This window comes from Haliotis cracherodii, unplaced genomic scaffold (genome assembly GCF_022045235.1).
Source record: "Haliotis cracherodii isolate W230 unplaced genomic scaffold, xgHalCrac1.p SCAF_1, whole genome shotgun sequence".
NCBI lineage: Eukaryota > Metazoa > Mollusca > Gastropoda > Lepetellida > Haliotidae > Haliotis > Haliotis cracherodii.
The window spans coordinates 6,054,120-6,081,296 of NW_027266264.1; the positions used below are offsets into that span (position 1 = coordinate 6,054,120).

Consider the following 27,177-nt stretch of genomic DNA (forward strand, 5'->3'; position numbering starts at 1 on the left):
AATTTACATTAACATGGTGACAACCAGATTTGGCAATCCCTTGTTATTGCCAGGGCTGTGTGTGCGCGTGTGCGTGTGCACCAAACCATGTCTAAGACCTGTATATGACTGTACACTATAATACAACATAATACACACCTGTGGAATGTAACAAACTCACATATATGATAAAATAGATATTTACAGCAATTAAAAATATTTATAATTTAAACATTCATTTCTTAATTGAGTATTAAATACTGTAAATCTGGAAAGTTTGGCGCCATGAAATTACTGCAAGTGGCTAACAATAGCCTGAACTGCATCTGGAAGTATTGCAACATCCTGTTCTGTTGATGAGATTACCAAAGATCAAAGCTACTTTTGCAGGTGTTACAGTTGCTAAGTAGTAAGCAGGGTGATGAAAGGGTATCTCTGTGTCATTCCGTGATTATCAAACTGTAGATGTGTGTGTTGTAGTAGTTGATAAGGGTGGAGTAGCGTGTTCCTCTAAACAGTACAGACTGGCTGGTGTATGTCTGGACTACTCGGAGTATTGTCAACAACTTGACGAGATGTCGCAGGTTAGTGAACATAGACTAATTTGACTGTTGACACTAAGTCACAACGTGTAATTAGGGAACCACAGGATGTGAGGGATTTAGGAGATAAACCTACTGTGTTTAGAAATTTGATGTAGTCCCACTGTAGAGTAGATACCTCTTATTATAATTTGGAATGGAGCGCTTTAGCAGTAGGTTTTTCTCCATTCTACCATGGCGGCAACAAATTTTTTTTGGCGAAAAGGCTTCAAATATTTGAAAGGGGTTTCCGTAGCTAAAGGAAACCTCTTTTAAACCAATCAGAATCAACCATTAATCAATGTTATGGTATAATATTTGTTTTATCATGTACTGGCTGGTTTGACGTGTGGAAGTATATTCAAGAAATATGCTTCCTTACGTCTTTTGTTTGTTAATCTGCAAAAGTAACTGTATCATGTAACTATTGCGAGTGTGTGTCGCTCACAGTAGTCGCTGTACTTTCCTGCTCGCAAAACTTTCTAGATTTACAGTAGCATATTCATCTAATAAATTAGTAGTTTTTATCTTACAACATATCCCTACTTCATCGCGATATGATATGAATCTCAACCCAGATTTAAGGTACAAACCAAACAATCCATGTATACAGCACATTGGACATATAAACAAAGAGTTACCCAAACAATATTTCCAAAAAACATTAGTTACTTAAATAAACAATTGACAACCCTGAGGCATGGCATCAGAAAAAAGTACTTCATAACTAACTTCCTACCATATGAAATATCCTTGTAATATATACAAGTATTGTTTGGCATGAATACATGACCAGGCAATACTTGTGTTGATTCAAAACCAAATTTGTTAATCATTATACAACCGTATATTTTACAATGCATCTGGACATAATTCTTATGACAAGTTTCACATATATCCATTCATCATTGGCACTGAGTTGAGTCCAGGGGAACCTGTAACTTGTAAATTATAAACCCTGTTTAGTTTCATGTCAATGTCGACCACAGACACTGAGCACTTAGTTACCAGACCATCGCGTGGTAGAGCTGTAGGACCTGGCTTGGTGTGTGTTGGCCCAGGCTTGTAGCAGCATCCATTAAGGATGCATGTTTCCTGGGAAGGTGGTGGAAGTTTCTTGATGTGCATCCCTTCCCTGCAACAATCAGATGTATCCTGCTGCCAGATGGCCACCACAAATGGCACACTAACTTCACACAGCCAACTGAACATACATCTTCCCGAGGCAAGGGAGTTAACTGACTATAAAAGTCCAGTTTCCACCCTTGCCGAACTAGGCTGGTATTATGGAGTTACATTTTGGCTGGACTAACGAGTCTTTGCATAGTCTAATCACAATCACGCAACGAAATCGAAATCTGGTTTGGAAACTGTCATGCAGATTTCGGTCGACTGCAGTATTTACAAAGCATGTGCACCACCAACTCGGTGTCAACAGACATTTTGCAACATTTTCCTTGTTGTTAATCAAGGTGCTCACATGATTTGATGCACTTCGCGATGTAAGACCCGTTTTATCACAATATACATCTTGATTATCGATCAGATCGTCCTGACCTGGCGCCACCAAGGAGAGGCTTAGAAGGGACATAACTGGTAATAGCCACTGATGGCGCTACGATCGAGCTCAGTAATTCCAGCTTAGTTCAGCAAGGGTGGAAACTGGACTTTTTTAAGTCAGTTAACTCTCTTGCCTCGGGAAGATGCTGAACATAAGGATGTCCAGGGATCCGAATCTTTACATCAGCGGAGTCTTTAGCAGGTGTCTTGTTCATCATCAGTTTCACACAGTGTTAACTGCATCCCCAGTCTCAGTATTGCACTCGCATATTGCACACTTCATGATCAGCTTCTTCTATTTTCTCCAGTACTGAAAGAAAGAAGTCAATAAATAAATAGTTAAGTTTAATCATATTTTATTCGACTTATCTTGAAAGGAATTGTAAGCAGGCCTCACTGGCTCATGTAAATACCGCTCCCTGTTACATAAGCCAATCTATGTTGACATCAAAACCTTAAGGTCAAGAAACAATACAAATATGATTTAAATAAATAAGCATAATAATCATGTTTTACACATATCGTTCAACTTCCACAGCTCTGGCTTCAACAAGGGAAAATTCACATGATCTCGGAGAGAACAAGTCTACATGAATGAATATGTTCCACCCACCTGAGCCATCTTGTGTAGCTGTTCTACCAGGGCGGCCATGACAGCAGACACACTCAGGTCGATGACGTTCTGCATGTAGTGCACAGCCTCCTCATCAGTGTAGTGCAGAACAAACTTCTCCTGCACCTGCAATAGACAAGGTGGTAACAGTGTAAATGTAGAAGTTGTCATACAGCTGATTGTAAGACAAATAAATAAGACAACACAACCTTGTATCACAATTATATCACATGGCAATATTACCAGGAGATACATCCCCGTATCACAATTATATTACATGGCAATATTACCAGGAGATACATCCCAGTATAGCAATTATATCACATGGCAATATTACCAGGAGATACATCCCAGTATCACAATTATATCACATGGCAATATTACCAGGAGATACATCCCAGTATCACAATTATATTACATGGCAATATTACCAGGAGATACATCCCAGTATCACAATTATATTACATGGCAATATTACCAGGAGATACATCCCAGTATCACAATTATATTACATGGCAATATTACCAGGAGATACATCCCAGTATCACAATTATATTACATGGCAATATTACCAGGAGATACATCCCGGTATCAAAATTATATCACAAGGCAATATTACCAGGAGATACATCCCGGTATCACAATTATATTACATGGCAATATTACCAGGAGATACATCCCAGTACATAATGAAAATGACAATCACATTGTACGAAAAAGTATTGAAAAACAATCATTCATCAATATATTTTGTTCATAAAGTTTAATCACAGAGTCTTCCATGAAATACAGATGGCACAATAAAAATGAGTTTCTGTGTGGAGTGAATGCAATGCTGCTGAGACGAGGCTACCCACCTTCTTGACAGTCTTGTCCGGCTCCAGCGCGATGTCTGGGATGTTGGCGTCCACCAGCAGGGAGAAGAGGTTGAGGAAGAGGTTGGCGGACCTGACAACATCAGATCAAATAGACTCAAACAGGCTGACATTTCTTACACAAAGCAACAGCATATGTACTTTTAATATGGCAGTCCAAGAAATATTTTCTTAAAAAAAAAAATAATCCAAAATTACGTGATTGAGAATAGTTATAAATATTTTGTGTTTAAATATATTGCAGCCATGTGGACAAGGGACAGAAGCAAGAGGAAGCTGTGTACCGTCTGAGAGCCAGGAAGGCAGTGTAGCAGTGCTTCTTGAAGTCGTAGAAGTGTTCAGAGTTGGTCCCTCCCATTGCCTCCACCATCTCCTTGCTCAGCCTCATGGGGGGCGGCATGGGCTTCGGGTCTCGGCCCAGGATGTAGCCGAAGTCAATGTGGAACAGCTTCCCTGATAGGTAGAAGAAACATGTGAACGCTGTCTACTCGTGTCTCTTGGGGGTCACTGTTGTGTACGGGTGTTCTTCAGGACATATCATGTTAATTCAATGTCGATTTTAGCTACTCCCCCCAAAAACAATGAAATCTCTTTATATTTACGAAAACATTGCATATTTCCATATGTGGGAAGATTTAAATATAAGTATTAAATATAGCTACAAAAAACTTTGGTACAGGTGCAATGATTGCAGGTACTAGCACCTGTACTGACACACTGCACTATTACAATAAGGAAGCTGAAATAATGCTACTCCATCTTCATCTATAAGATATGGTTACACGATGAACAGGATAATCAGTGTGGCTCAATACTGCGTCACATCATGTACCTGTTTTAGTGAGGAGGAGGTTGTCGAGATGTCTGTCTCCGACTCCCAGGAGGTAGGTAACAACACAGTAGCCCGCTGTAGGGGAAAACAATTGACACAGTGATAGTCTATACCACAACAGACAGGACATTCATACACAAACAATCTGACTGCCGATTCATCATTCAGAAGACTAGTAAATACTGAGACTAGTCTGATACCAAACTGTTCTACCTTCGTCTGTTTACAAGTGATGGACAAATTCCTCTGCAATCCCTGTGAAAGGGAGATAATCCTGCTGAGGGATTTCTCACATCTGTCTTTTGATGAGTGAGTAAATATTTAACGTCACATCAGCATTATTTCAGCCATAGAGCAACATCTGTCTTTTAACTTGGTAGCATGAGTGATGTCTATCACTGCAACCGAGTGGTGTCTCAGATATTTGGTATATGACGGTTGATTGAATATGTCAACTTAAAGTCCGGGGATATATATGAGTTATCAGAAGTTATACAGTTCACTGCAAAATGATTACAAACAACTGCATGAACTGCTCCTCACCACAGCTCTTGACATAGTTATCCATGATCTCTGGCTGGATGCCGTACGGCCCATTCTCTGATGGGGCATGTTTCTTGAAGTAGTTCTGTATCGTGCCCTCTGTACCCAGCACCTCAGCTACTGATGTCGACTCAATGAACTGCACAAAACCTGGGGGAAACAGCATGGATACTTGATAATTACACTACTAAGGACAGGCCAATGTCTTGTCTTTATTCTAATAACAAACCTACCCTAATATTTGTAAAATTAAAAACAATGTTCAAAACCAGAAAAGAGGTATCCAGCTGAAGTCTTTCCAACCCTGATGAGATTGTTTTGGATATGTTTATTTAGCATCATTAGTCTTTGCACATTGACCATGAAAGTCTGCAAATTGAGAAGTTGGACTTGATCTGGTCTATCCAAGTAGTCCTGTGATGGGATTCAAACCACACACTCTGGTCCCAGATGGATGCCTGTTCCACATGACCAAAAGAGGTTAATCCTGTCAGCAAGCTGATATGGTCAGGATATCATCTGTGTATGACTCCACGTCCTGTTACATAAGCGAATTACCATATCTGTTAATGCTCTCTCTAGGAGAGAATTCTTTGCAATAGAAAATAAGATTTCCTAAATCTTGCCATCTAAATTCAAACAAGATCAATATGTCAGAAATACAAAAATTAGAATATTGAGAAAAGTTGAGCTTTAACAAATACCCAAGGCCACTTGATGTTAGTGCCAATACCCATGTACGCAAGGGCCTATTGTCAATATGTCAACAACAGCACATAGTCACCATGTTTACTGCTGGTTGCCAGAACCTTGTAGGGAGTCAGCTTGAGATCAAGATTCTCTCTTCGCAACAGCTGAAACAGACACACCGAGTGAGTTGGGTGTAGTTGATTTAAATCAGTTTCAGCTATAACATGCCAGCTTAATGTGGGATTCTAAAAAGTATTCAGGTTTTTGTATTCCAACACACTAGCAGCTAATGTAGGGGCATCAGAAGCTCTACTTACCTGGTCCATGAGTGTTATGATCTGCAGGATGAGTTGATCCTGACGAAGATCATCTCCATGTTTGAAGATCGTCACATAATCGGTCCCTTGCTCAGTGCGGAATGTCAGACGGGATGGCATCATGGCACTCTGTGTGCAACCCATATATAACCAATATAACAATACAATATATACAACCAATACAACCAACAACACCAATACAACCCATAACACCAATACAACCCATCTGTATGAGAACTGTTAAGTTATTCCATCCATTGTTAACAAGCAAACAGGACATCTGTAAATTTCCCTTTTGTCCCTTAATGTACTGTTTCATCTTTGCTGTGTGTCAGTGTTTTAATCCAAATGTCAGTTTTAAGATAACATGGATGGTTCCCATGCTCACCTTGAACAATGTGGCCTTGTCTGGAATGATGCCCCTGACCTTGACCTCAGGGTCAAGGGGCAAAGGAAGAACATCAAACTCAGCAAAGTTCCTCTTGCAAACCTCTGGATCTTGCAACAATGCCTGAAGTCTTTCAATCTGAAAATTGCATTCAATAACAACATGAATATCAACAAGGGCAAGCTAAGATATAAGTACTCTGCCAACTCATTTGCATCTAATCCAATATTGCACAATAAAATTACCATCGCATGGAATACATGCAAGAATTGGTCCTTATGAATCTATGTTCGCTGCACGAGGCAACATGGATCAGGTGGTTAGGCCCTGTGACTTGATTGACTGCTCATCATCATACCCGAGAGTATAGGATGTTGTATATAGTCAATCACTGGTTTGTTTGTTTGTTTGATTATTTTCATGTCATCATCATAAAGCTGGGATACTGCCACCCACATTAAGCTGTGGTGTTAAAGAACACACAAACATGGAGACAATGTCACCGTTGTATACAAGGCAAGTGTGTAATGAGGACTGCCACCCACATTAAGCTGTGGTGTTAAAGAACATACAAACATGGAGACAATGTCACCGTTGTATACAAGGCAAGTGTGTAATGAGGACTGCCACCCACATTAAGCTGTGGTGTTAAAGAACACACAAACATGGAGGCAACGTCACCATTGTATACAAGGCAAGTGTGTAATGAGGACTGCCGCATGCATGCATGTGTGTGTGTGGCTGCTTGCACTAGTCCGGACTGATGCCGATTTATAGTGCTAGCACACTGAGATACCATGCCGCAGTTTAACATGAATACCCCACTCATACACAGTATACTGACTCCAAGCCGACCAGTCCTTTAGCTCCTTAATGCCAAGCACCAGGTTGGGTAACAAGTCCTTTAGCTCCTTAATGCCAAGCACCAGGTTGGGTAACAAGTCCTTTAGCTCCTTAATGCCAAGCACCAGATTGGGTAACAAGAAGTACCATTTTTAACGTCTTTTGGTATGTCTTGGCCAGGATTGAATCCTGGACCTTCTGCTCTCCAGGCAGACACTCTACCACTAGACCAAGAGGTAGTCAATTATCAGATGAACAATGTAAGATGGCTGCTACTTCCTATGCACACCTTCTTCTTCCTGTTTCCACTCTCCCGCGCCACCAGCTTGACCAGGTCCACCAACTTACTGATGAACAACTGCTGCTCGGCCAGACTTGACCGTCTCAGCCGACACTCCTGGCCCCCCTGCACAAAAGTCATTTCGTTGCATCTAAGTCATCCACAAAGAATTGGGCAAGTGCGTTATGCTGAATTTATTAGGTGAAGTTGAATGAGAAAAAACAAAACCATGATGATAATTGTTATGATATGGAGGCACAGATTTGCAGGACCAGAATTCACTAGTCTGGGTTTGAATCCCAGATGTCATCTATTTATGCTCCTTACCACCATACCCATGCCCCTCAGTGTGACACATGCACGGACTGCATCACTTTGTCCTTTCATACTACGTGACCCAGCAGGAGAAAAGAGGACTTTATGGGTGCTAGGATACAATGGTGCTGTGACATCATAACGACATTAGAAGTCAACTTACTTCAGTAAAAATCCCTTGCGGACTTACAAAAATATCTTATTTTTATCTTGTTAGTCGTAATGTAACAAAAATATTAATTCAAAACCGTTCAGAATACATGTCTACTTTCAGTTAATCGGACACTATATCTAAAATCTGCAATTATTACATATACAGCTATAAAATCGAAAATGTTTGATGCCATTTATCTCTGTAATAAATATGAATTGAAGCATGTGAATTGCATTTTTGTGTTCCTAAGATACAGTAGTCTTGATATATAATGAGAAGTAAAAATGTGACTTTTCACCCATAAAGTCCCTCATCCCATGGTGGGTCACATGTCACTCAAATATGGTTCAAAGCATGTGTCCCAAAGGGGCATGAGTGGGTCAGTTGTCTATGGTGCCACACTTTATCCGCTGAGTTAGGCCTGCCAGTATCTGATGATCATGGGCTTGAATTTCACCCTAATAAGGATTTTTCCTTGACAGCAGTGGACACACAATCACGGCTTTCCAAAAAATGGTAAACCTGGATCCACCCACATTAACTGCCACACAGTGAAACAACTCAAACACTCACTCACTAACTCAGGAATCAGGAATCTGTGACATACCTTGCTGAGGGCTTTACTGAACCTCTTCATGACTGTGATGTACATCTCCCGCAGTGCACTGTCCTTGGTGGACACTTCCTGGTCCTCACACTCCACCAACAAGTACCTGCACAGACACACAGTCAATAGTGTCACACTCCACCAACAAGTACCTGCACAGACACACAGTCAATAGTTGTCACACTCCACCAACAAGTACCTGCACAGACACACAGTCAATAGTGTCACACTCCACCAACAAGTACCTGCACAGACACACAGTCAATAGTGTCACACTCCACCAACAAGTACCTGCACAGACACACAGTCAATAGTTGTCACACTCCACCAACAAGTACCTGCACAGACACACAGCCAATAGTGTCACACTCCACCAACAAGTACCTGCACAGACACACAGCCAATAGTGTCACACTCCACCAACAAGTACCTGCACAGACACACAGCCAATAGTGTCACACTCCACCAACAAGTACCTGCACAGACACACAGTCAATAGTTGTCACACTCCACCAACAAGTACCTGCACAGACACACAGTCAATAGTGTCACACTCCACCAACAAGTACCTGCACAGACACACAGTCAAAAGTTGTCACCATGGTGATTTCATGGTAAGAATTGGTCCCCAGTAACTTATGCTAGTTGTTGGACTGTGTGACATACCCAGACAGCAAGGGACATATCATGGGATAGTACCAATCACTAATTTTTTTAATTGTTTACAGGCTGCTGTGACATAGCTGGAATACTGCAGTAAACAATATTCACTAAATCTACAGCAAATGTCAACAAAACGTCCAGAATTAGAATAATAAATGTATACAGTAATAACAAATGTTATGGCTATGATGTAATAGAGGTAGAGTATTCACAAGAATTATAACAGATGTTATGGCAATGATGTAATAGAGGTAGGGTATTCACAAGAATTATAACAAATGTTATGGCAATGATGTAATAGAGGTAGGGTATTCACAAGAATTATAACAGATGTTATGGCTATGATGTAATAGAGGTAGGGTATTCACAAGAATTATAACAAATGTTATGGCTGTGTAGAAGTGACTTTCACTGATCTATTGAGTAAATTGCTTTCTAAGGGCACTTAGTTTGGAATCCTGGATACATCTGCTACTGTTACTTGATGTTTATTCATGACCAGATTTTCAAATTGTAGGTCATCTTACTTGATTCCAACTTGGCTATCAAACTGCCTTAATAATGAGACATAACATTGTTATAAAATGGTCCCAAAAGAGTGTATACAGAACGATTCATATGTGTAGGTATCAGTCCTGTAAATGAGGTTACATTACTCACCAGTAGAAATAGTTGGCAATAGTTGAATTGTTACATGCTTTCCATATGAGAAAGGTGGCAAGATCCATCTGCAATAAAGAAGATTGGTGTATAGATGTATGATGTTGTTTGTTTGTCTGTTGCTTAACCCGTACAGAATCGGTCCTCAGCAATCCATACATGTTGTAAGAGACGACTAACGGGATCAGGTGGTCACGCTCACTGATACATGCCAACGTATCCCAATTGCATAGATAGATGCTCGGGATGTCAATCACTGGATTGACTTGATTATTTACCGACAGCCATCATATAGCTGGAGGATTGCTGAGGGCAGCACTAAACAACAAACAAAACCAGTTCCATCTGAGTCATAAGGGAGACAACTCACCTCCTTAGCAAGCTTGTTCTCGGGAGTTTCTTCCTTCCCAGGCGGGGATGTTCCCAGGGCGTCGAGGATGGAATCATGGGAAGACGCCCTCGATAATGTGCTCATAGATCGACTAAACAAAAACATTACAACTCATTCATCAACAACAAGAAATGTTGAAACTAGTAGTTCATTAATTAATATTTAACGCTGGAGTATCTTGTCCAGTGAGAGATCGTCATTTGATTGGCTGGAGTTATAGATCCATACTTGTATCCTGATACAGTACTTAAAACACTCTGTGTTGCATCTGCCTGGTGCTCGACATTAAGGGAATAAAACAAGAGTCAATACACTGTGTCATCTCACCTTTATAGAGAGGTATGTGTCACATCTAACTAATGCATCACCAGGCCATGCACTTCCTCTAGTAACTGACCTTTCTTTTTCTGAGGAGCTGGAAGGTGTTTCTGGAGAGGGGGCTGACTCTCTCTGTGGCGGGGGAGTATCCATGCCCTCCTTTATCTCGTCGAAGTTCTCGTACTTGAGTGCTTGGACAAGCTGGAGTAGGTACAGCAGCAGATCCTAGGTACAAACATACACAGGTCAGTCTGTGTTGAGAGAAACATACACAGACAAACATACACAGACAAACATACACAGGTCAGTCTGTGTTCAGACAAACATACCCAGACAAACATACACAGGTCAGTCTGTGTTCAGACAAACATACCCAGACAAACATACACAGGTCAGTCTGTGTTCAGACAAACATACACAGACAAACATACACAGGTCAGTCTGTGTTCAGACAAACATACCCAGACAAACATACACAGGTCAGTCTGTGTTTAGACAAACATACCCAGACAAACATACACAGGTCAGTCTGTGTTCAGACAAACATACACAGACAAACATACACAGAGTCAGTCTGTGTTCAGACAAACATACACAGGTCAGTCTGTGTTCAGACAAACATACACAGACAAACATACACAGAGTCAGTCTGTGTTCAGACAAACATACACAGAGTCAGTCTGCGTTCAGACAAACATACACAGACAAACATACACAGAGTCAGTCTCTGTGAGACAAACATACACAGGTCAGTCTCTTTGAGACAAACATACACAGACAAACATACACAGGTCAGTCTGTGTTGAGACAAACATACCCAGACAAACATACACAGACAAACATACACAGACAAACATACACAGACAAACATACACAGGTCAGTCTGTGTTGAGACAAACATACACAGACAAACATACACAGACAAACATACACAGGTCAGTCTCTTAGAGACAAACATACACAGACAAACATTTTTAGTGCTAGCACACTGATATACCAGGCCACAATTTAACATGAATACCCCTTTCAGACAAAGTATACTGACTCTGAGCCGACCAGTCCTTGTTTTAGTCCCTTAATGCCAAGCACCAGACAGGGTAACAATAAGTACCGTCTTTTAACGTATTTTGGTATGATGCGGCCTGGGATCAAACCCCAGACGTTCCGCTCTCCAGGTGGACGCTCTACAACTAGACCACAGTGGCGGTCCCATACACAGACAAACATACACAGACAACAAACATACACAGGTCAGTCTGTGTTGAGACAAACATACACAGACAAACATACACAGACAAACATACACAGAGTAAGTGTGAGACAAACATACACAGGGTCAATCTGAGGTCAATCAAAACACCGTTCCTGACCGTGGGGTGTGAGAAGGCTGGTGTTCCCCGACACTTACCTCGTCATCGGCTTGCCGCAGTCTGGTGACAGCGTACTTCCTGACAGAGGGGTGTGAGAAGGCCGGTGTTCCCCGACACTTACCTCGTCATCGGCTTGCCGCAGCCTGGTGACAGCATACTTCCTGACAGAGGGGTGTGAGAAGGCCGGTGTTCCCCGACACTTACCTCGTCTTCGGCTTGCCGCAGTCTGGTGACAGCGTACTTCCTGACTGTGGGATGTGAGAAGGCCAGTGTTCCCCGACACTTACCTCGTCATCGGCTTGCCGCAGTCTGGTGACAGCGTACTTCCTGACAGTTGAGGTGAGAAGGTCGGTGTTCCCCAACACTTACCTCGTCATCGGCTTGCCGCAGTCTGGTGACAGCGTACTTCCTGACCGTGGGGTGTGAGAAGGCTGGTGTTCCCCAACACTTACCTCGTCATCGGCTTGCCGCAGTCTGGTGACAGCGTACTTCCTGACCGTGGGATGTGAGAAGGCCAGTGTTCCCCGACACTTACCTCGTCATCAGCTTGCCGCAGTCTGGTGACAGCGTACTTCCTGACAGTTGAGGTGAGAAGGTCGGTGTTCCCCGACACTTACCTCGTCATCGGCTTGCCGCAGTCTGGTGACAGCGTACTTCCTGACCGTGGGGTGTGAGAAGGTCGGTGTTCCCTGACACTTACCTCGTCATCGGCTTGCCGCAGTCTGGTGACAGCGTACTTCCTGACTGTGGGGTGTGAGAAGGCCGGTGTTCCCCGACACTTACCTCGTCATCGGCTTGCCGCAGTCTGGTGACAGCGTACTTCCTGACTCTGGAGTGTGAGAAGGCCGGTGTTCCCCGACACTTACCTCGTCATCGGCTTGCCACAGCCTGGTAACAGCGTACTTCCTGACCGTGGGATGTGAGAAGGCCGGTGTTCCCTGACACTTACCTCGTCATCAGCTTGCCGCAGTCTGGTGACAGCGTACTTCCTGACTGTGGGGTGTGAGAAGGCTGGTGTTCCCCGACACTTACCTCGTCATCAGCTTGCCGCAGCCTGGTAACAGCGTACTTCCTGACTGTGGGGTGTGAGAAGGCCGGTGTTCCCTGACACTTACCTCGTCATCAGCTTGCCGCAGTCTGGTGACAGCGTACTTCCTGACTGTGGGGTGTGAGAAGGCTGGTGTTCCCCGACACTTACCTCGTCATCAGCTTGCCGCAGCCTGGTGACAGCGTACTTCCTGACCGTGGGGTGTGAGAAGGCCGGTGTTCCCCGACACTTACCTCGTCATCAGCTTGCCGCAGCCTGGTGACAGCGTACTTCCTGACCGTGGGGTGTGAGAAGGCCAGTGTTCCCCGACACTTACCTCGTCATCAGCTTGCCGCAGTCTGGTGACAGCTTACTTCCTGACCGTGGGATGTGAGAAGGCTGGTGTTCCCTGACACTTACCTCGTCATCAGCTTGCCGCAGTCTGGTGACAGCGTACTTCCTGACCGTGGGGTGTGAGAAGGCCAGTGTTCCCCGACACTTACCTCGTCATCAGCTTGCCGCAGTCTGGTGACAGCGTACTTCCTGACCGTGGGGTGTGAGAAGGTCGGTGTTCCCCGACACTTACCTCGTCATCGGCTTGCCGCAGTCTGGTGACAGCGTACTTCCTGACCGTGGGGTGTGAGAAGGCCGGTGTGAGAAGCTCCAGGGCATCTTCGGCATCCATTGGTTGCCACTTGGACAACAGATCCAGCGCCTGCCTCGCCTCCTGTGCCGTGGACCAGTTCACACATTTCAGGAACTTAGTCAGCGCCTGAAAAGCAGTATCAGTATAATTGAGAATTTTTGCAAAAATATTTCAGATTCTAACAGGGTTAATCAAACTAATCCACAGCTCATTTTGGACTGGTGGTTTGTGTAAATTCTCTAGATTTTTGTCACTGACATTCCTTCCAAATGGCATCATACTAGCAAACTTTTTCATGTTTATAACCAGGTCTTGTGAAAAACTAGCATATGCCTTTCCTGCAGCTTAAAAAAGATTAATTTGTGTCAGAGATACATATTGTAGGAGTTTTCAGCCTGGGGTGCCTTCACAATAATCATCAGCCTCCCATCAGTTTCAGTGTTAACTGATCACTATTAAACCAAGTCCGTGTTCCATGTCTCGCAGGCTATGGGACAGGTTGTCTCACCTGTTTCTGGCTGGAGAGATAGAAGCGGAACTTCCACAGCAAGTCTTGTTCCTCAGATGTCAGTTGCTTCGTCGGTGGGTAGCTCACAATGGTCTGAGAAAGGTGTTGACATGATTATTATTTACAGGCACAAGAAAACAATTCACATGTGCACACTCACCATACTTGAATACAAGATATGACAGCATGTACAAATACACAGAAATCCACTGAAGGATTCCCTAGCACAAGTAGGACATTCTCTAACCTCATACTAGCATTAGGCACATGTAACTAAATCACAAATGTTTCTTGCTGTCAAATGTCTTGGACCTACTAACACAATGACTGTTCCAAGTCTATATTAAAGTTCCAGCATATTTGGCTAAATGAGATTTGTGCTGATTTCCTTTTCCAGATATAATGAAGCAGTCAGACACACCAAACTCAGTCCATATAGCTCAGGTGAAGCAGTCACCTATAGCAAACTCAGTCCATATAGCTCAGGAGTTGCAGTAAATAGTATTGCTCAGACGAACAAGTAACTTCTTGTATGCAACAACCGGATTCCAAGTTTTCTTTGCAATCCAGTGATGATAATATGGCTTTATACTGACAAGTGTAGCAATGCATTCACTGAATTCCTAACGCCACACTCAGCACTCAGCAGTATTCCAGCTATATGACACGGCCAGGAAATAATTGAGTCTGGACCACACAAACCATATTTTTACATCATGTGCAAAGTCCAACACTGTCAGGCTGTGATGACAAACAATCAACCAAATGACTGAGCCTGACCACCTTATCCATTGTGTCGCCCCCGATGACAAGCACCGGTTCAATTCTACGCAGGAATCCCAACAGGTCAGTGATATAGTGAAGTACACCCAGATGACAACAATCTTGATGAGACAGAGCTGTTATGACCAATACTGAGATGGTCCCTTGTCTTAGCAACACGTTCACTTCATGCTCTCCCTTGTGTATATGAAACAAACTGTGACGTGACAACGCTGTAAAGACGTACATTGAGATGGTCCCTTGTCTTAGCAACACGTTCACTCAATGCTCTCCCTTGTGTATGTGAAACAACCTTGAGTACACTCTAAACACTCACACTGAGATGGTCCCTTGTCTTAGCAACACGTTCACTCAATGCTCTCCCTTGTGTATGTGAAACAACCTAGACTACACTCTAAACACTTACATTGAGATGATGGACCCTTGTCTTAGCAACACGTTCACTCAATGCTCTCCCTTTAGTATGTGAAACAACCTAGACTACACTCTAAACACTTACATTGAGATAGTCCCTTGTCTTGGCAACACGTTCACTCAATGCTCTCCCTTGTGTATGTGAAACAACCTAGACTACACTCTAAACACTAACATTGAGATGGTCCCTTGTCTTGGCGTCTGGCTTCATGTCACGGTCGGTGGGGCCGCTCCTCAGACTCCTGGCCAGCTTGTGGTGCTTGCTCTCTACCAGGTTCTCCTGCAACAGTTGTAGTTGAGTGAGTGAGTGAGTGAGTTGGGTTTAGTATTTCAGTTGTATGTCTGCTTGATGCGAGAGGAAACCCTGAAGTGATGCAGGTCTTAGACACTTACCAGTTCAGTGAAGCCCATGAACATGGACATGTCAAGATAGTGCTGACAAAGATAGTGCTGACAAACCTAGGACAATTATTGCGAATCTGGGATACAATCCCACAATCATAGGGTTCTGGCACCCCTAAGGGAGGCAACTCTGAACAGCAAATTGTGGCACCTTAGACAACTGGGGCACACCAGTTTTCAGTAGAAGACACTAATTATGTTGTATTTGGTGGGATGCAACATATGAAACATGCCAGGACAGCTTTTCCTGATAAATAATTTCCTGAATGGTCACAAACATAAGTGTGAGTGTATCTATCATGAGTTACTATTCAAAATCTGTATGTCACAAACCTTGCATGAATCATACACAATGAACATTGTACAATATACAGTCTACTTGCATTGTCTGACAAGACTAACTATCTATTTAGTGAATGAGCGAGTGCCACTTTTAGCAATATTCCAGCAATATCATGGCTTGGGACACCAGAAATGGGCTCCACACATTGTACCCATGTGGAGAATCGAACTGTTCAGTGTGATGCGTCGACGCACTAACCGTCCACCATAGTATGTCAAGCATACCCCAAGTATTATGGACTTGATGTCAGGTAGATGTTAGGGAGGGTTTCACTGGGTATCATATTTACCATAAGAATCTCTGGATCTGGTACTGTGACAATCTCTGCTTGTGTTCGAAACTCGAATGGTCTGTCCGCATCCTGCAATTACATGACAGACATGCAGTAACCTGGCTGGACTGGTACACAACAGTCTGGCAGCACTCGTACTGAGCACTACTGATTAATCTCGACTTCTGTAGTACCTCCTGAATACTGAGTTAGAAAATATATACCTCAAAGGAAAGTGAAACAGTTCACTATTTCAGTGATTAATTATGATAAAGGTATGGCAGAGTTTTGGTGTAGATTCTTAAAAAATCTCAAGCTAGAATAACATTGGCGTAAGAATTTTTGCAGTAATGTCCCCATACAATCAAAATAAGTCATAGTCCAAGAACTTGTTTTTTATTCAATACCAACTTCAACAAACCTGTTAAAATATATATATAACAGGAAACTTGGTTTGCCAAGTTCTACTAAATACTATTTTCTCCTCCATAATGTAATATTAACGTTGTATACCTAGTACATAAATTTACCAGCACTTTTCTCAAGATGAAAATAGGATCTTGCATACGATAAAACTGCATCATGTCAAATTGTTCACACAACCTGCATTGTACATTGTTTGTAAGGATATAGGACATGAGCATATGACTGTAAACTGTAAAACAATGACACAGAGTATCATGTTTAACAGGGCAAAGTACTCCAGCCCTTCAGTTACCAGTGGACTGACCCATGTCAGTATGAAGACTGAAGAAGTGTTCAGCTTATGGAGTCATTCACTGCCACTGGTGTGGGGTGACAGCTAGGTTAAACACACCTTCACCCCCAAGCTCTTACATAACCTCTGTACAAGCCACGGGTCCCTTTCAGATCAGTGTCAACTTGACCTGTAGGCTTCAAAAGGTTCTTATTTGGTCCAATCAATATGGGTTTATAAGATATGACTAACATACTAATTAATTAGTTGCATGAGGTATGAATTTAATGATGAAGTATAATACTTATTTGCAAATGTAAAATCAATATTTCATTCCCAATATCAGAACATTTTCACCAGTCGTAAAGATTTAATTTTTGCAGGTCACTTGATCAGTTCATGAGAAAACCATGTCAAATGCCAAGAAATGCCAGATATTCTCTATGAATTGTATAAGTGAGGTTTCCTGCAAGACAGAGATGGAGAAGTCCTCATTTAAGTCTCTTCAGCAGTCGACAGTCATTGTTAGTGGGTGACACTTAGCGGGAGCAGAGAAAACACACTGCTACAAGGAGTCTGGAATATTAAGAATCATTTGAACATGGAGTACCTAGCTGAGTTTAAATGTTAAAACTATTGCTACACCTGAATGGGTGAGTGAAATCGAGTTTTAAGTCACATAGGCAGTACTTCATCCAATATCATGAACCTTATTTATGAGGATAAACTAATTGATGTGATTGGTGTTTTAAGAAATTCATCTTTGAAATTGGAAATCTGGAGGGAAGAATTGACTATGGTATGAACATTCTTTACTTCAGACAACCAACATATAAATGTTGTAATATATCCATATTATTAAGAGTGTTTACGACTTGTTAGATGATTATACTTTAATGCACACAATCAACATCTAATTTGACATATGTAGTATCAAGTGTCATAAACTTGCTCTGAATTATATAAGAACAGTTGTGAGAGGGTATGGGTACACAAGGGATTGCATTGATGCACACTTGTATGTTACTTTGTCATCCAAAACAGATACGTAATCCTAAGATCGTACCTTTTCGAAGTAGACGACTGAGAACTGTGTATTTTCGTAGTGGACAAAAGGGAACTCAATCATGAGATACATGAAGTTGGAGTCCCTCTTCTGCCTCTCGTTGATCATCTCGATCTCCCGGAACGTCAGCCGATCCAACCAGTCCACCTTCACCATGTGCCCATCTCGATGTCTCTTGCTCAGCTGACAAGTCATCCAGTACATATCTCACAACACTGACAGGGCTTATTCAAATCCAGGATTTAATCACATCACAGCTACAGACTCTGATCCAGTGCATTCATCATTTGGGGCATGTGCAGTACAAATAAATGACCGACAAAAATAAGGAAACTGATGACATGAAAGTGGAGGTGTAATCACAATAAATGTCTGTAATAATAATTCCGTCTGTGTAGATCAATATCTGGTGTGTCCACCATGTTGGCCAAAACATGCACGGCACCATGATGGCATAATGTTGATTACCGTATTCGACGTAATAAGCGCCCCGCTCTAATAAGCGCCTATGGCGATATTTGCTAATATATTTGCCAGTGAACAATCCTAATCAGCACCCCTTCTGATTGATCAGTGTACACAAGACTTATTTATTCATGTATAATACACACTCGTGTGTTATATGCACCATTAATTATGGCCAATTAAATTCTGGATATATATGTCTGTCATACGTAAACATTTCAGGCTGTCAGCATAAACAACGAAATGTATTATACACGAATAAATAAGTCTTGTGTACATTGATCAATCGGAAGGGGTGCTTATTGGGATTGTTCACTAGCCAATATATTAAAAAATATCACAGTGGGCGCTTATTACGTCGAATACGGTATCTTTCACCACGTTCAATTTCTTGAATTATGCTACAGGGTAATTGTTTGATGCAATTTTACAAAGTCTTTGACCTTCAGATAAGTGTCTGAAAAGAACTATCCAGCATAAGTTTGTCCACATGGATTTAAGAATGATGCCTATTTTCAAATCCAACTCATCAGAACCATGCCACTGTTTCAGTCTCTCTTCAATCTTCATTGCATTCATGATTCTTTCAATGTTGATAACTTAGTGTAACCAATTACTTTTGTTCTAAATGCACAAGACAACTATCGAGTACCCCCTATAACAAACATGTTCCAAAATAAAGTAGACAAAGAAGTGCTTACTTTAGCCAGTCGACTCATCTGATCATTGGCGTCTTTGGTCTTCCCTAGTGTGGTCATCTTGGAGGATATGTCGGCCACCACCTTCGGCCACACCTTCAAGTCATGCATGCCCTGGCGGAATGTCCTACAAACAATCACACCATCAAGGTTTTTAAGTGAGTGAGTTGGTTTAAACGCCGCTTTGAATAGTGTTCCAGTTATATCATGGTGTGTCAGTTTAGTGTGGGAGGAAAGCCTGAAGTGAGACAGGTCCGAGACGTTTACCACTTTGGTAAAACCCATGAGCATGGGTATGGTGCTGACAAGCCTAGAAACATAATTGGGGCGAACCGGGATTCGATCCAATGATTATAGAGTTCTGACATGCCCAAGGGGTGCAACTCTGCACAGCAAATTTTAATGTTATTTCTCAGGGCAATGTTCTAACCCACCCACTTGATATCAAAGGTATGGATCTGGCGGGTCATCTTTTTAATCACGTACATACCGCCTCAGTGGAAGTTCAGTGGTTTTATCTCATACCAAAAGATGTTAAAAGACAGTACTTCTTGTTACCCTGCCTGGCGCTCAACATTAAGGGTACATTAAAAGCATGATGAGTCAGCATATTTACTGTCATTTGTAATGAGGCATATCGATATTAAATGAATACCCATGTGAGTGAAGGTTAGGTAGTAGTATCCAGTTTGAACTGCCCCAGGCCAGACACCTCCCCTATAGTGATGTCATCCCAGGCCTAAAAGCTGTCTGATGGTGATGATATGTTCAATCTCATTAACATCAGATCTCAGTTCTCACTACCGCTAAACAAAGATCTGAAGACACCCCATTATGGGTCACGTCAGACTGACCTTTCGGGAACTTTGTCCGACCAATGGATTGACTGACAAGAAGTCAACATCAGCCAATCAGAAGGTAGCTTTCTCCTGCTTTACGGCACTAGTTTCAAACTGGCGACTAAGCTTCGAAACATATTTCAACAAATTCTAGATTAAATATTTGAAAACTGAACAAAAGAACATTTTGGAATGACTGAAAGAGGTCCTAGATTGTATGGATTCAGTCGTAAAGCATGTAACTGTCGTTCGATTACCCCTTCGAGGTTGCATGGTTAGAAAACAAATTCCGACTGTCACTTTCCTGATCTGGCAAGCGACGCTCTGATTGGTCGGATGAAAGGTCGTTCTGACGTGACCTATAATGGGATGTCCTCAGATTTTTGTTTAGCGGAGGCGAGAACTAAGTTCTGATTTCAATGAGATTGAGACATGTTTATCTTACCCTCTCTTCCCGAACAGGGAGATGGTCGTCCCACCCACAGGGTGAGCCTTGTTTGTGCCATAAATGTCCCAGACGGTCAGTGCTAGGAAGGCATTTCTGGGAAGATCACTGAATTTCACTGGCAGCTGAATCCACTCATTCCAACTGAAAGTAAACAATATGCATGGTTAGGAAATCTGATAACTAGTAATTATTCAGTCACACTAAGAATCAATACCACTGCACAAATGAAGAGATTTCATCATGTTGTTACTGGAGTTACCTAATGGAATATGTATTGTCACGCGTCAGCGACTATTTCATTGTATGATTATATTCCTTCCTGTATGAGTGAGCGAGTGAGTATGGTTTTACACCGCTTTTAGCAATATTCCAGCAATATCACGGCGGGGGACACCAGAAATGGACTTCACACAATGTACCCATGTCGGGAATCGAACCCGGGTCTTAGGCATGACGAGTGAACGCTTTAACCACTAGGCTACCTGACCAGACACATGGTCCCATCACTACTCACTTGCTCATCATTACCCAAAGTTTCACAAAGTTTACAAAATATATTTATTTTAGTTTCCGGCTGAATAGGAATGCAATGCAAAACCTTTGACATTGTCTGTTTGTCACTGAAAAAGACACTTTATATCATTCATTTTATTTATTTGAACTAACCGACAATGTACAATACTTTCTAAAAATCCCTTTAATATAAAATATTTGTATTCTTATTTACCATAAACATGCAAGCCTCTTTCATGTCTTCAGTTCTCCAAACAGAAGCATGGTTACAGTGCTGTTTGTGCAGAATAGTTACTTACTTCCAGCGTGTACTGAAGGCCTTGTAGGAGGTGGAGACGGACAGGGTCTAGTTACTTACTTCCAGCGTGTACTGAAGGCCTTGTAAGAGGTGGAGACAGACAGGGTCTAGTTACTTACTTCCAGCGTGTACTGAAGGCCTTGTAGGAGGTGGAGACAGGCAGGGTATAGTTACTTACTTCCAGCATGTACTGAAGGCCTTGCAGGAGGTGGAGACAGGCAGGGTATAGTTACTTACTTCCAGCATGTACTGAAGGCCTTGTAGGAGGTGGAGACAGGCAGGGTATAGTTACTTACTTCCAGCATGTACTGAAGGCCATGTAGGAGGTGGAGACAGGCAGGGTATAGTTACTTACTTCCAGCATGTACTGAAGGCCTTGTAGGAGGTGGAGACAGACAGGGTCTAGTTACTTACTTCCTGCATGTACTGAAGGCCATGTAGGAGGTGGAGACAGGCAGGGTATAGTTACTTACTTCCAGCATGTACTGAAGGCCTTGTAGGAGGTGGAGACAGACAGGGTCTAGTTACTTACTTCCAGCATGTACTGAAGGCCTTGTAGGAGGTGGAGACAGGCAGGGTATAGTTACTTACTTCCTGCATGTACTGAAGGCCTTGTAGGAGGTGGAGACGGACAGGGTCTAGTTACTTACTTCCAGCGTGTACTGAAGGCCTTGTAGGAGGTGGAGACGGGCAGGGTATAGTTACTTACTTCCAGCATGTACTGAAGGCCTTGCAGGAGGTGGAGACAGGCAGGGTATAGTTACCTACTTCCAGCGTGTACTGAAGGCCTTGCAGGAGGTGGAGACGGGCAGGGTATAGTTACTTACTTCCAGCGTGTACTGAAGGCCTTGCAGGAGGTGGAGACGGGCAGGGTATAGTTACTTACTTCCAGTGTGTACTGAAGGCCTTGTAGGAGGTGGAGACAGACAGGGTATAGTTACTTACTTCCAGCGTGTACTGAAGGCCTTGCAGGAGGTGGAGACAGACAGGGTATAGTTACTTACTTCCAGTGTGTACTGAAGGCCTTGTAGGAGGTGGAGACGGGCAGGGTATAGTTACTTACTTCCAGCGTGTACTGAAGGCCTTGTAAGAGGTGGAGACAGACAGGGTATAGTTACTTACTTCCAGCGTGTACTGAAGGCCTTGTAGGAGGTGGAGACAGACAGGGTATAGTTACTTACTTCCTGCATGTACTGAAGGCCTTGTAGGAGGTGGAGACAGGCAGGGTATAGTTACTTACTTCCAGCATGTACTGAAGGCCTTGTAGGAGGTGGAGACAGACAGGGTATAGTTACTTACTTCCTGCATGTACTGAAGGCCTTGTAGGAGGTGGAGACAGGCAGGGTATAGTTACTTACTTCCTGCATGTACTGAAGGCCTTGTAGGAGGTGGAGACGGGCAGGGTATAGTTACTTACTTCCAGCATGTACTGAAGGCCTTGTAGGAGGTGGAGACGGGCAGGGTATAGTTACTTACTTCCAGCGTGTACTGAAGGCCTTGTAGGAGGTGGAGACGGGCAGGGTATAGTTACTTACTTCCAGTGTGTACTGAAGGCCTTGTAGGAGGTGGAGACGGGCAGGGTATAGTTACTTACTTCCAGCGTGTACTGAAGGCCTTGTAGGAGGTGGAGACGGGCAGGGCGAGGGGTCGGCCATCGGCACACACCTGGCAGGTCACATAGATGTCGGAGCATCCTTCCTGATACGCCCCAGAAAACTTCAGCATAGGATCCTCCAGCAACTCCTTGTAGCTCGGTCTGTCTCGCAGACCCTCGAGTGTGCCACTGAAACCATGCAGCTTGTAATTGTTACTTGAAATTCTATCTAGTCACATAAATAGTTCAAGTGTAGGATAAAGCATGTCTGAGGGTTTTTATGATACCTAAAACCTGCACCCATGGGAAATAAACGAGAGGCGTCAGCCCCGAGGTCTAATCCCAAAATTTAGGGTTTTAAATATCATAAAAACCTGAGGGGAAGTGTTATATCTAACTTATAAACCTATTCATTGGGATCTCTATTAAGTAAGAGAGTCCTTTCTATAGGCATTAAAACCTATTGTGAGGTTTTATTTTCAAAGTAAAACCTATCAAGAGGTTTTACTTTCAAAGTAAAACCTATTAAGAGGTTTTACTTTTAAAGTAAAACCTATTATGAGTTTTTGTTTACAATGTTTACCATGTAACATTCCCCCTACATGGATTAATATTAGTTTCTATCATGGGCTTATTTTTGGACAATGAAACAAAACAAAACAAGTGAAAAATCTAGATGACATACATCATATAGTCCTTTGAGATCTGAATCATAAGTGTCGATGACTAGAGTTCAACATTCATGTTCAACTGATCGTATATCTACTAGTATTTGTCTACTAATTTGTTCACACGAACTGCCAAGTGTACAGATCCAGACTAATTGGAGCTTTTGCTGTTCTGGTCGATACTCTCAGTGTCTCTGAAGACTGGTATTCTCTGCTTTCACTGGAGTAGCAGTGATAGAAACTTAACAGTTTTAATCCACTTGTCCTTATTATGATAACATATAGCAAAACCCTTGAAGATTTCTACTAGTCATATGGATACCTTGACTATTGGGCAGTTTGGCAAGGACTATAGGACTTCTGCCAATATCTAACGCTGGGTAGCAGTGAGGGTTCTGCCCATTTCTTGTTCGTTGAGACCGGGCTTGATTATCACTACCACCTATTGACACATGGTGGGGAGTGATTACAGGCGCGGTGACTTCTGAACAAAGTGTTTCCGAATGACACGGCTGTCAGGGAGTTCAACTTCACACATGCAACTTGAGATCTTGACAATAGTCCCTGGTATCCTTGCTAACCACAACCAAAGTTGGTGCCACATACAGGGTCACCTTCAGACAGTATCTGCTGGCGTTTTTGTCATTAGTAGTATCTGGTAATGTTCTGTACCTGAAGAGAAAGTGTGATACTTTGGAACACACAGTTCCACCCTTCATCTGTTTCCGACCTTCCTCCAAGGTTTGGGCTGTACATTTAGCTAGACTGTTTGATCCTGGGTGATATGGAGCCTTGAACATTCTCATCAGGTCGAGTGTAGAATGGTTTAAGTGTGAGTGAGTGAGTATGGTTTTACGCCGCTTTTAGCAATATTCCAGCAATATCACGGCGGAGGACACCAGAAATGGGCTTCACACATTGTACCCATGTCGGGAATCGAACCCGGGTCTTCAGCGTGACGAGCGAACGCTTTAGCCACTAGGCTACCCGACTGCCCCAGAATGGTTTCAGGGTGACATCAGGAGTATTTGACGACCATCCGTCTTCTACAAGTCTGCGCACACGTGATAGCACTGAATCAGAGTTTGTCCACTTCTCAATGTCCCTTGCCTTTATAGGTGTTGACTCTAGGAATTCCATGAAGAATATTGTCTGGTAGTGGGTACTGCTGTCAAGGATGTTTACAAAGGTAGATGGCTCATGGTGTACATGAAGAAATATTTGTATGCAGATAGGGTGATCTCTGTTTTCTGGGGGAAGCTGTAGCAGATATACCCTACATCTCTCAAAAAAGGTTCTTCTCTCTTCATTTTGAGGCATGCCCTGTTGATATGTCCCCTTATGTGACAGTAACTGCACTCAGCATCAATGAGCCTACTACATTCATCTGGTGTATATATGTTGTACCCACACCTGTAGCAGCAGCATCCAATGCCCCACAAACCAAACGATCCCTGATCATGTTTTCCAACTCCCTGCCATACTCACAACAATCGGCTAGACGCCTAAGTTCAGCAATGAAACCAGTGATAGACTGTCCTGGTTGACAAAAGCAGGTGTTGAACTATTCATATAATTCCCAACAAGCCTTGCACCCGTGAGTGCTTTGTAACTTTCATCTGAAGGAAGCATTAATTTAGCATGTTTGCTTTGTAACAATAGGAATATCTTACAAAAATTATGAGTACCATTGCATCAACACAGTGTCAGCAAGGTAATAAATGTGAATACGAGTTACTAATTACTAAGTTACTATAAAAACAAACACCATTTGCAAGAGATCGAAGAATAAATCTTCAAAATGGTTGGAATAAAATATGAGTTAAGAATAACGATCTGTAGTATTTTGTTATTAAATCACAATAAGCTGACTGACATGTTTAATGCAGACAGTATAAAGAAAGTATATCTGATAATTTGTCTGTAAGCATGTAGATCTAGAGAAAAGTGAACGTCAAACTGAGCCTGTGACAAGTCATCATTGGGTAACACCGAAAGATTGATTACACATAAATGCCCCTACGGAACATGCTACATGTCTTGATAGAATATAAGTTATGACTTACATTTTGATTTCAACATTCACATCTACATCACAACTGTAAACATAGCAGAATCTGCCACTCGACTCCCCCATAGTTATTCCGGAAATCCACTGTTGACAAGGGGAGGTAACTCTGTGATACTGCAGTTGGCGAACTTTCGGGGATTCCCCTTCCCAAACGTTCGGAAACGGATATATAATATTTTAATGCATATAATTCCACGACAATAATACTTGGCAACTATCGTCTTTTTACCATCATATATACTACTCACCTGCGTTCATTTAACGAATAGAGAGAAAAATAAAATAATTAAAAAAATAAACAATATTATTTTCTATATAGATCTATTTTCATTAAACTCAGTGTCAGTATCCTCGAAAAAAAAAAGATTTGTATGTTGTTGTTTTTCGTATTAAAAATAACAGTTGAACACATGATAATACATTAAACGACACGGAATCAAAACGATTCCCATATTAAAAAGTCTCATACCAGGAACCATGACTAGACGCAAACGATACCATTCCTTCTATTGATATCTCCATCCAATATTTATTTTGAAATGCCTTCCCCCCAAGAGGTCAAAGAGTTTGGAGTAATGATTAATCTATGTACATAACTTGTTGGTTGCTATTGATTACTTGCTTATCTAGGTAACGATCAAAAGATTTACATCATACGAAGTTTGTTGTTTCTTAACGTAGACCGCTCATTGCATTACGTAACGTCTAATTAATTATAATCGGTCATATACTTCAATTTCCACACTATTCATGTTAGGTACATGCCCATTTGTCAGACACCCATAGTCATTAGACAATGGAGTAGAGACGTAATTGTGTATTTGACCTCATCTGCAATACACGAGAAAATCTTCTAAACTTTGGCACGAGTTTAAAAAGGAACCATTGACCGCTATCTGTTGTTTATTCCTGTGTAGACCTAGATCACAGTGCATTGTGTGCAGTGGATACATTGTCATTATATAGTTAGAGTAATTAGAAGACAAAGTAAGTGAGATTTGAGATGTTTGGAGCATACTAGATCTCCTAAAGCCAAGAGATGCAATAGCGAAGGCCAAACTAACTCGATTTCTGAGAGATGGACAGCTACTCGAACGTATATAAACAGAGTAGCCGAAAATAAAAATGATATTTAGATCAATATATGAAAATAGAAACAATATCAATACCAAAACAGAAATTCTGTGAATACCAAACTCGCAATAGATATGTGTGCCCTACACACACGCATGAGTCCCAAAGAGGGACAGATCAGCCAAAAATTGCCAAGGCAGAAGGCGACCTCTAAACACTTAATGCAACAACAACTAAGGTGCCAATTGGTCTGGTCGTGCAAAGACTATAGATCTATATACGTCTTTGGGTCTGGAAATGAATGTGAGTGTTGTTAGTGTGGATGTTTATTTACTCCCTACTGGTTCGTTTTTCTACAACTCAGACTACTGTG

General features: G+C 42.2%; 1 protein-coding gene across 1 annotated transcript; it reads right to left on the reverse strand.

Annotated features, from left to right (window-relative positions):
- Positions 1-2,134: 2,134 nt before the first annotated feature.
- LOC139471766 (phosphatidylinositol 3-kinase catalytic subunit type 3-like) lies at positions 2,135-25,809 on the reverse strand. The gene is made up of 23 exons (XM_071254258.1): positions 25,726-25,809; positions 22,992-23,180; positions 20,584-20,727; positions 19,303-19,426; positions 18,137-18,319; positions 16,392-16,463; positions 15,533-15,637; positions 14,161-14,253; positions 13,593-13,778; positions 10,689-10,834; positions 10,271-10,382; positions 9,901-9,968; positions 8,578-8,683; positions 7,511-7,627; positions 6,379-6,516; positions 5,991-6,119; positions 5,768-5,837; positions 4,984-5,133; positions 4,441-4,515; positions 3,893-4,061; positions 3,591-3,681; positions 2,734-2,859; positions 2,135-2,430 (listed from the first exon to the last, which is right to left on the reverse strand). The coding sequence occupies exons 1-23, from the start codon at positions 25,794-25,796 to the stop codon at positions 2,416-2,418; spliced, it is 2,679 nt and encodes an 892-aa protein (XP_071110359.1). The 5' UTR covers positions 25,797-25,809; the 3' UTR covers positions 2,135-2,415.
- Between the last annotated feature and the right edge of the window lie 1,368 nt (positions 25,810-27,177).

Excerpts from the sequence above, each read along its gene's own strand:
- LOC139471766 (XM_071254258.1), bottom strand. The coding sequence starts at position 25,796 with ATGGGGGAGTCGAGTGGCAGATTCTGCTATGTTTACAGTTGTGATGTA. Across the intron at positions 20,728-22,991 it reads GCCTTCAGTACACGCTGGAA|TTGGAATGAGTGGATTCAGC; the intron begins GTAAGTAACTAT and ends GTTTACTTTCAG. Across the intron at positions 3,682-3,892 it reads GCCTTCCTGGCTCTCAGACG|GTCCGCCAACCTCTTCCTCA; the intron begins GTACACAGCTTC and ends TGATGTTGTCAG.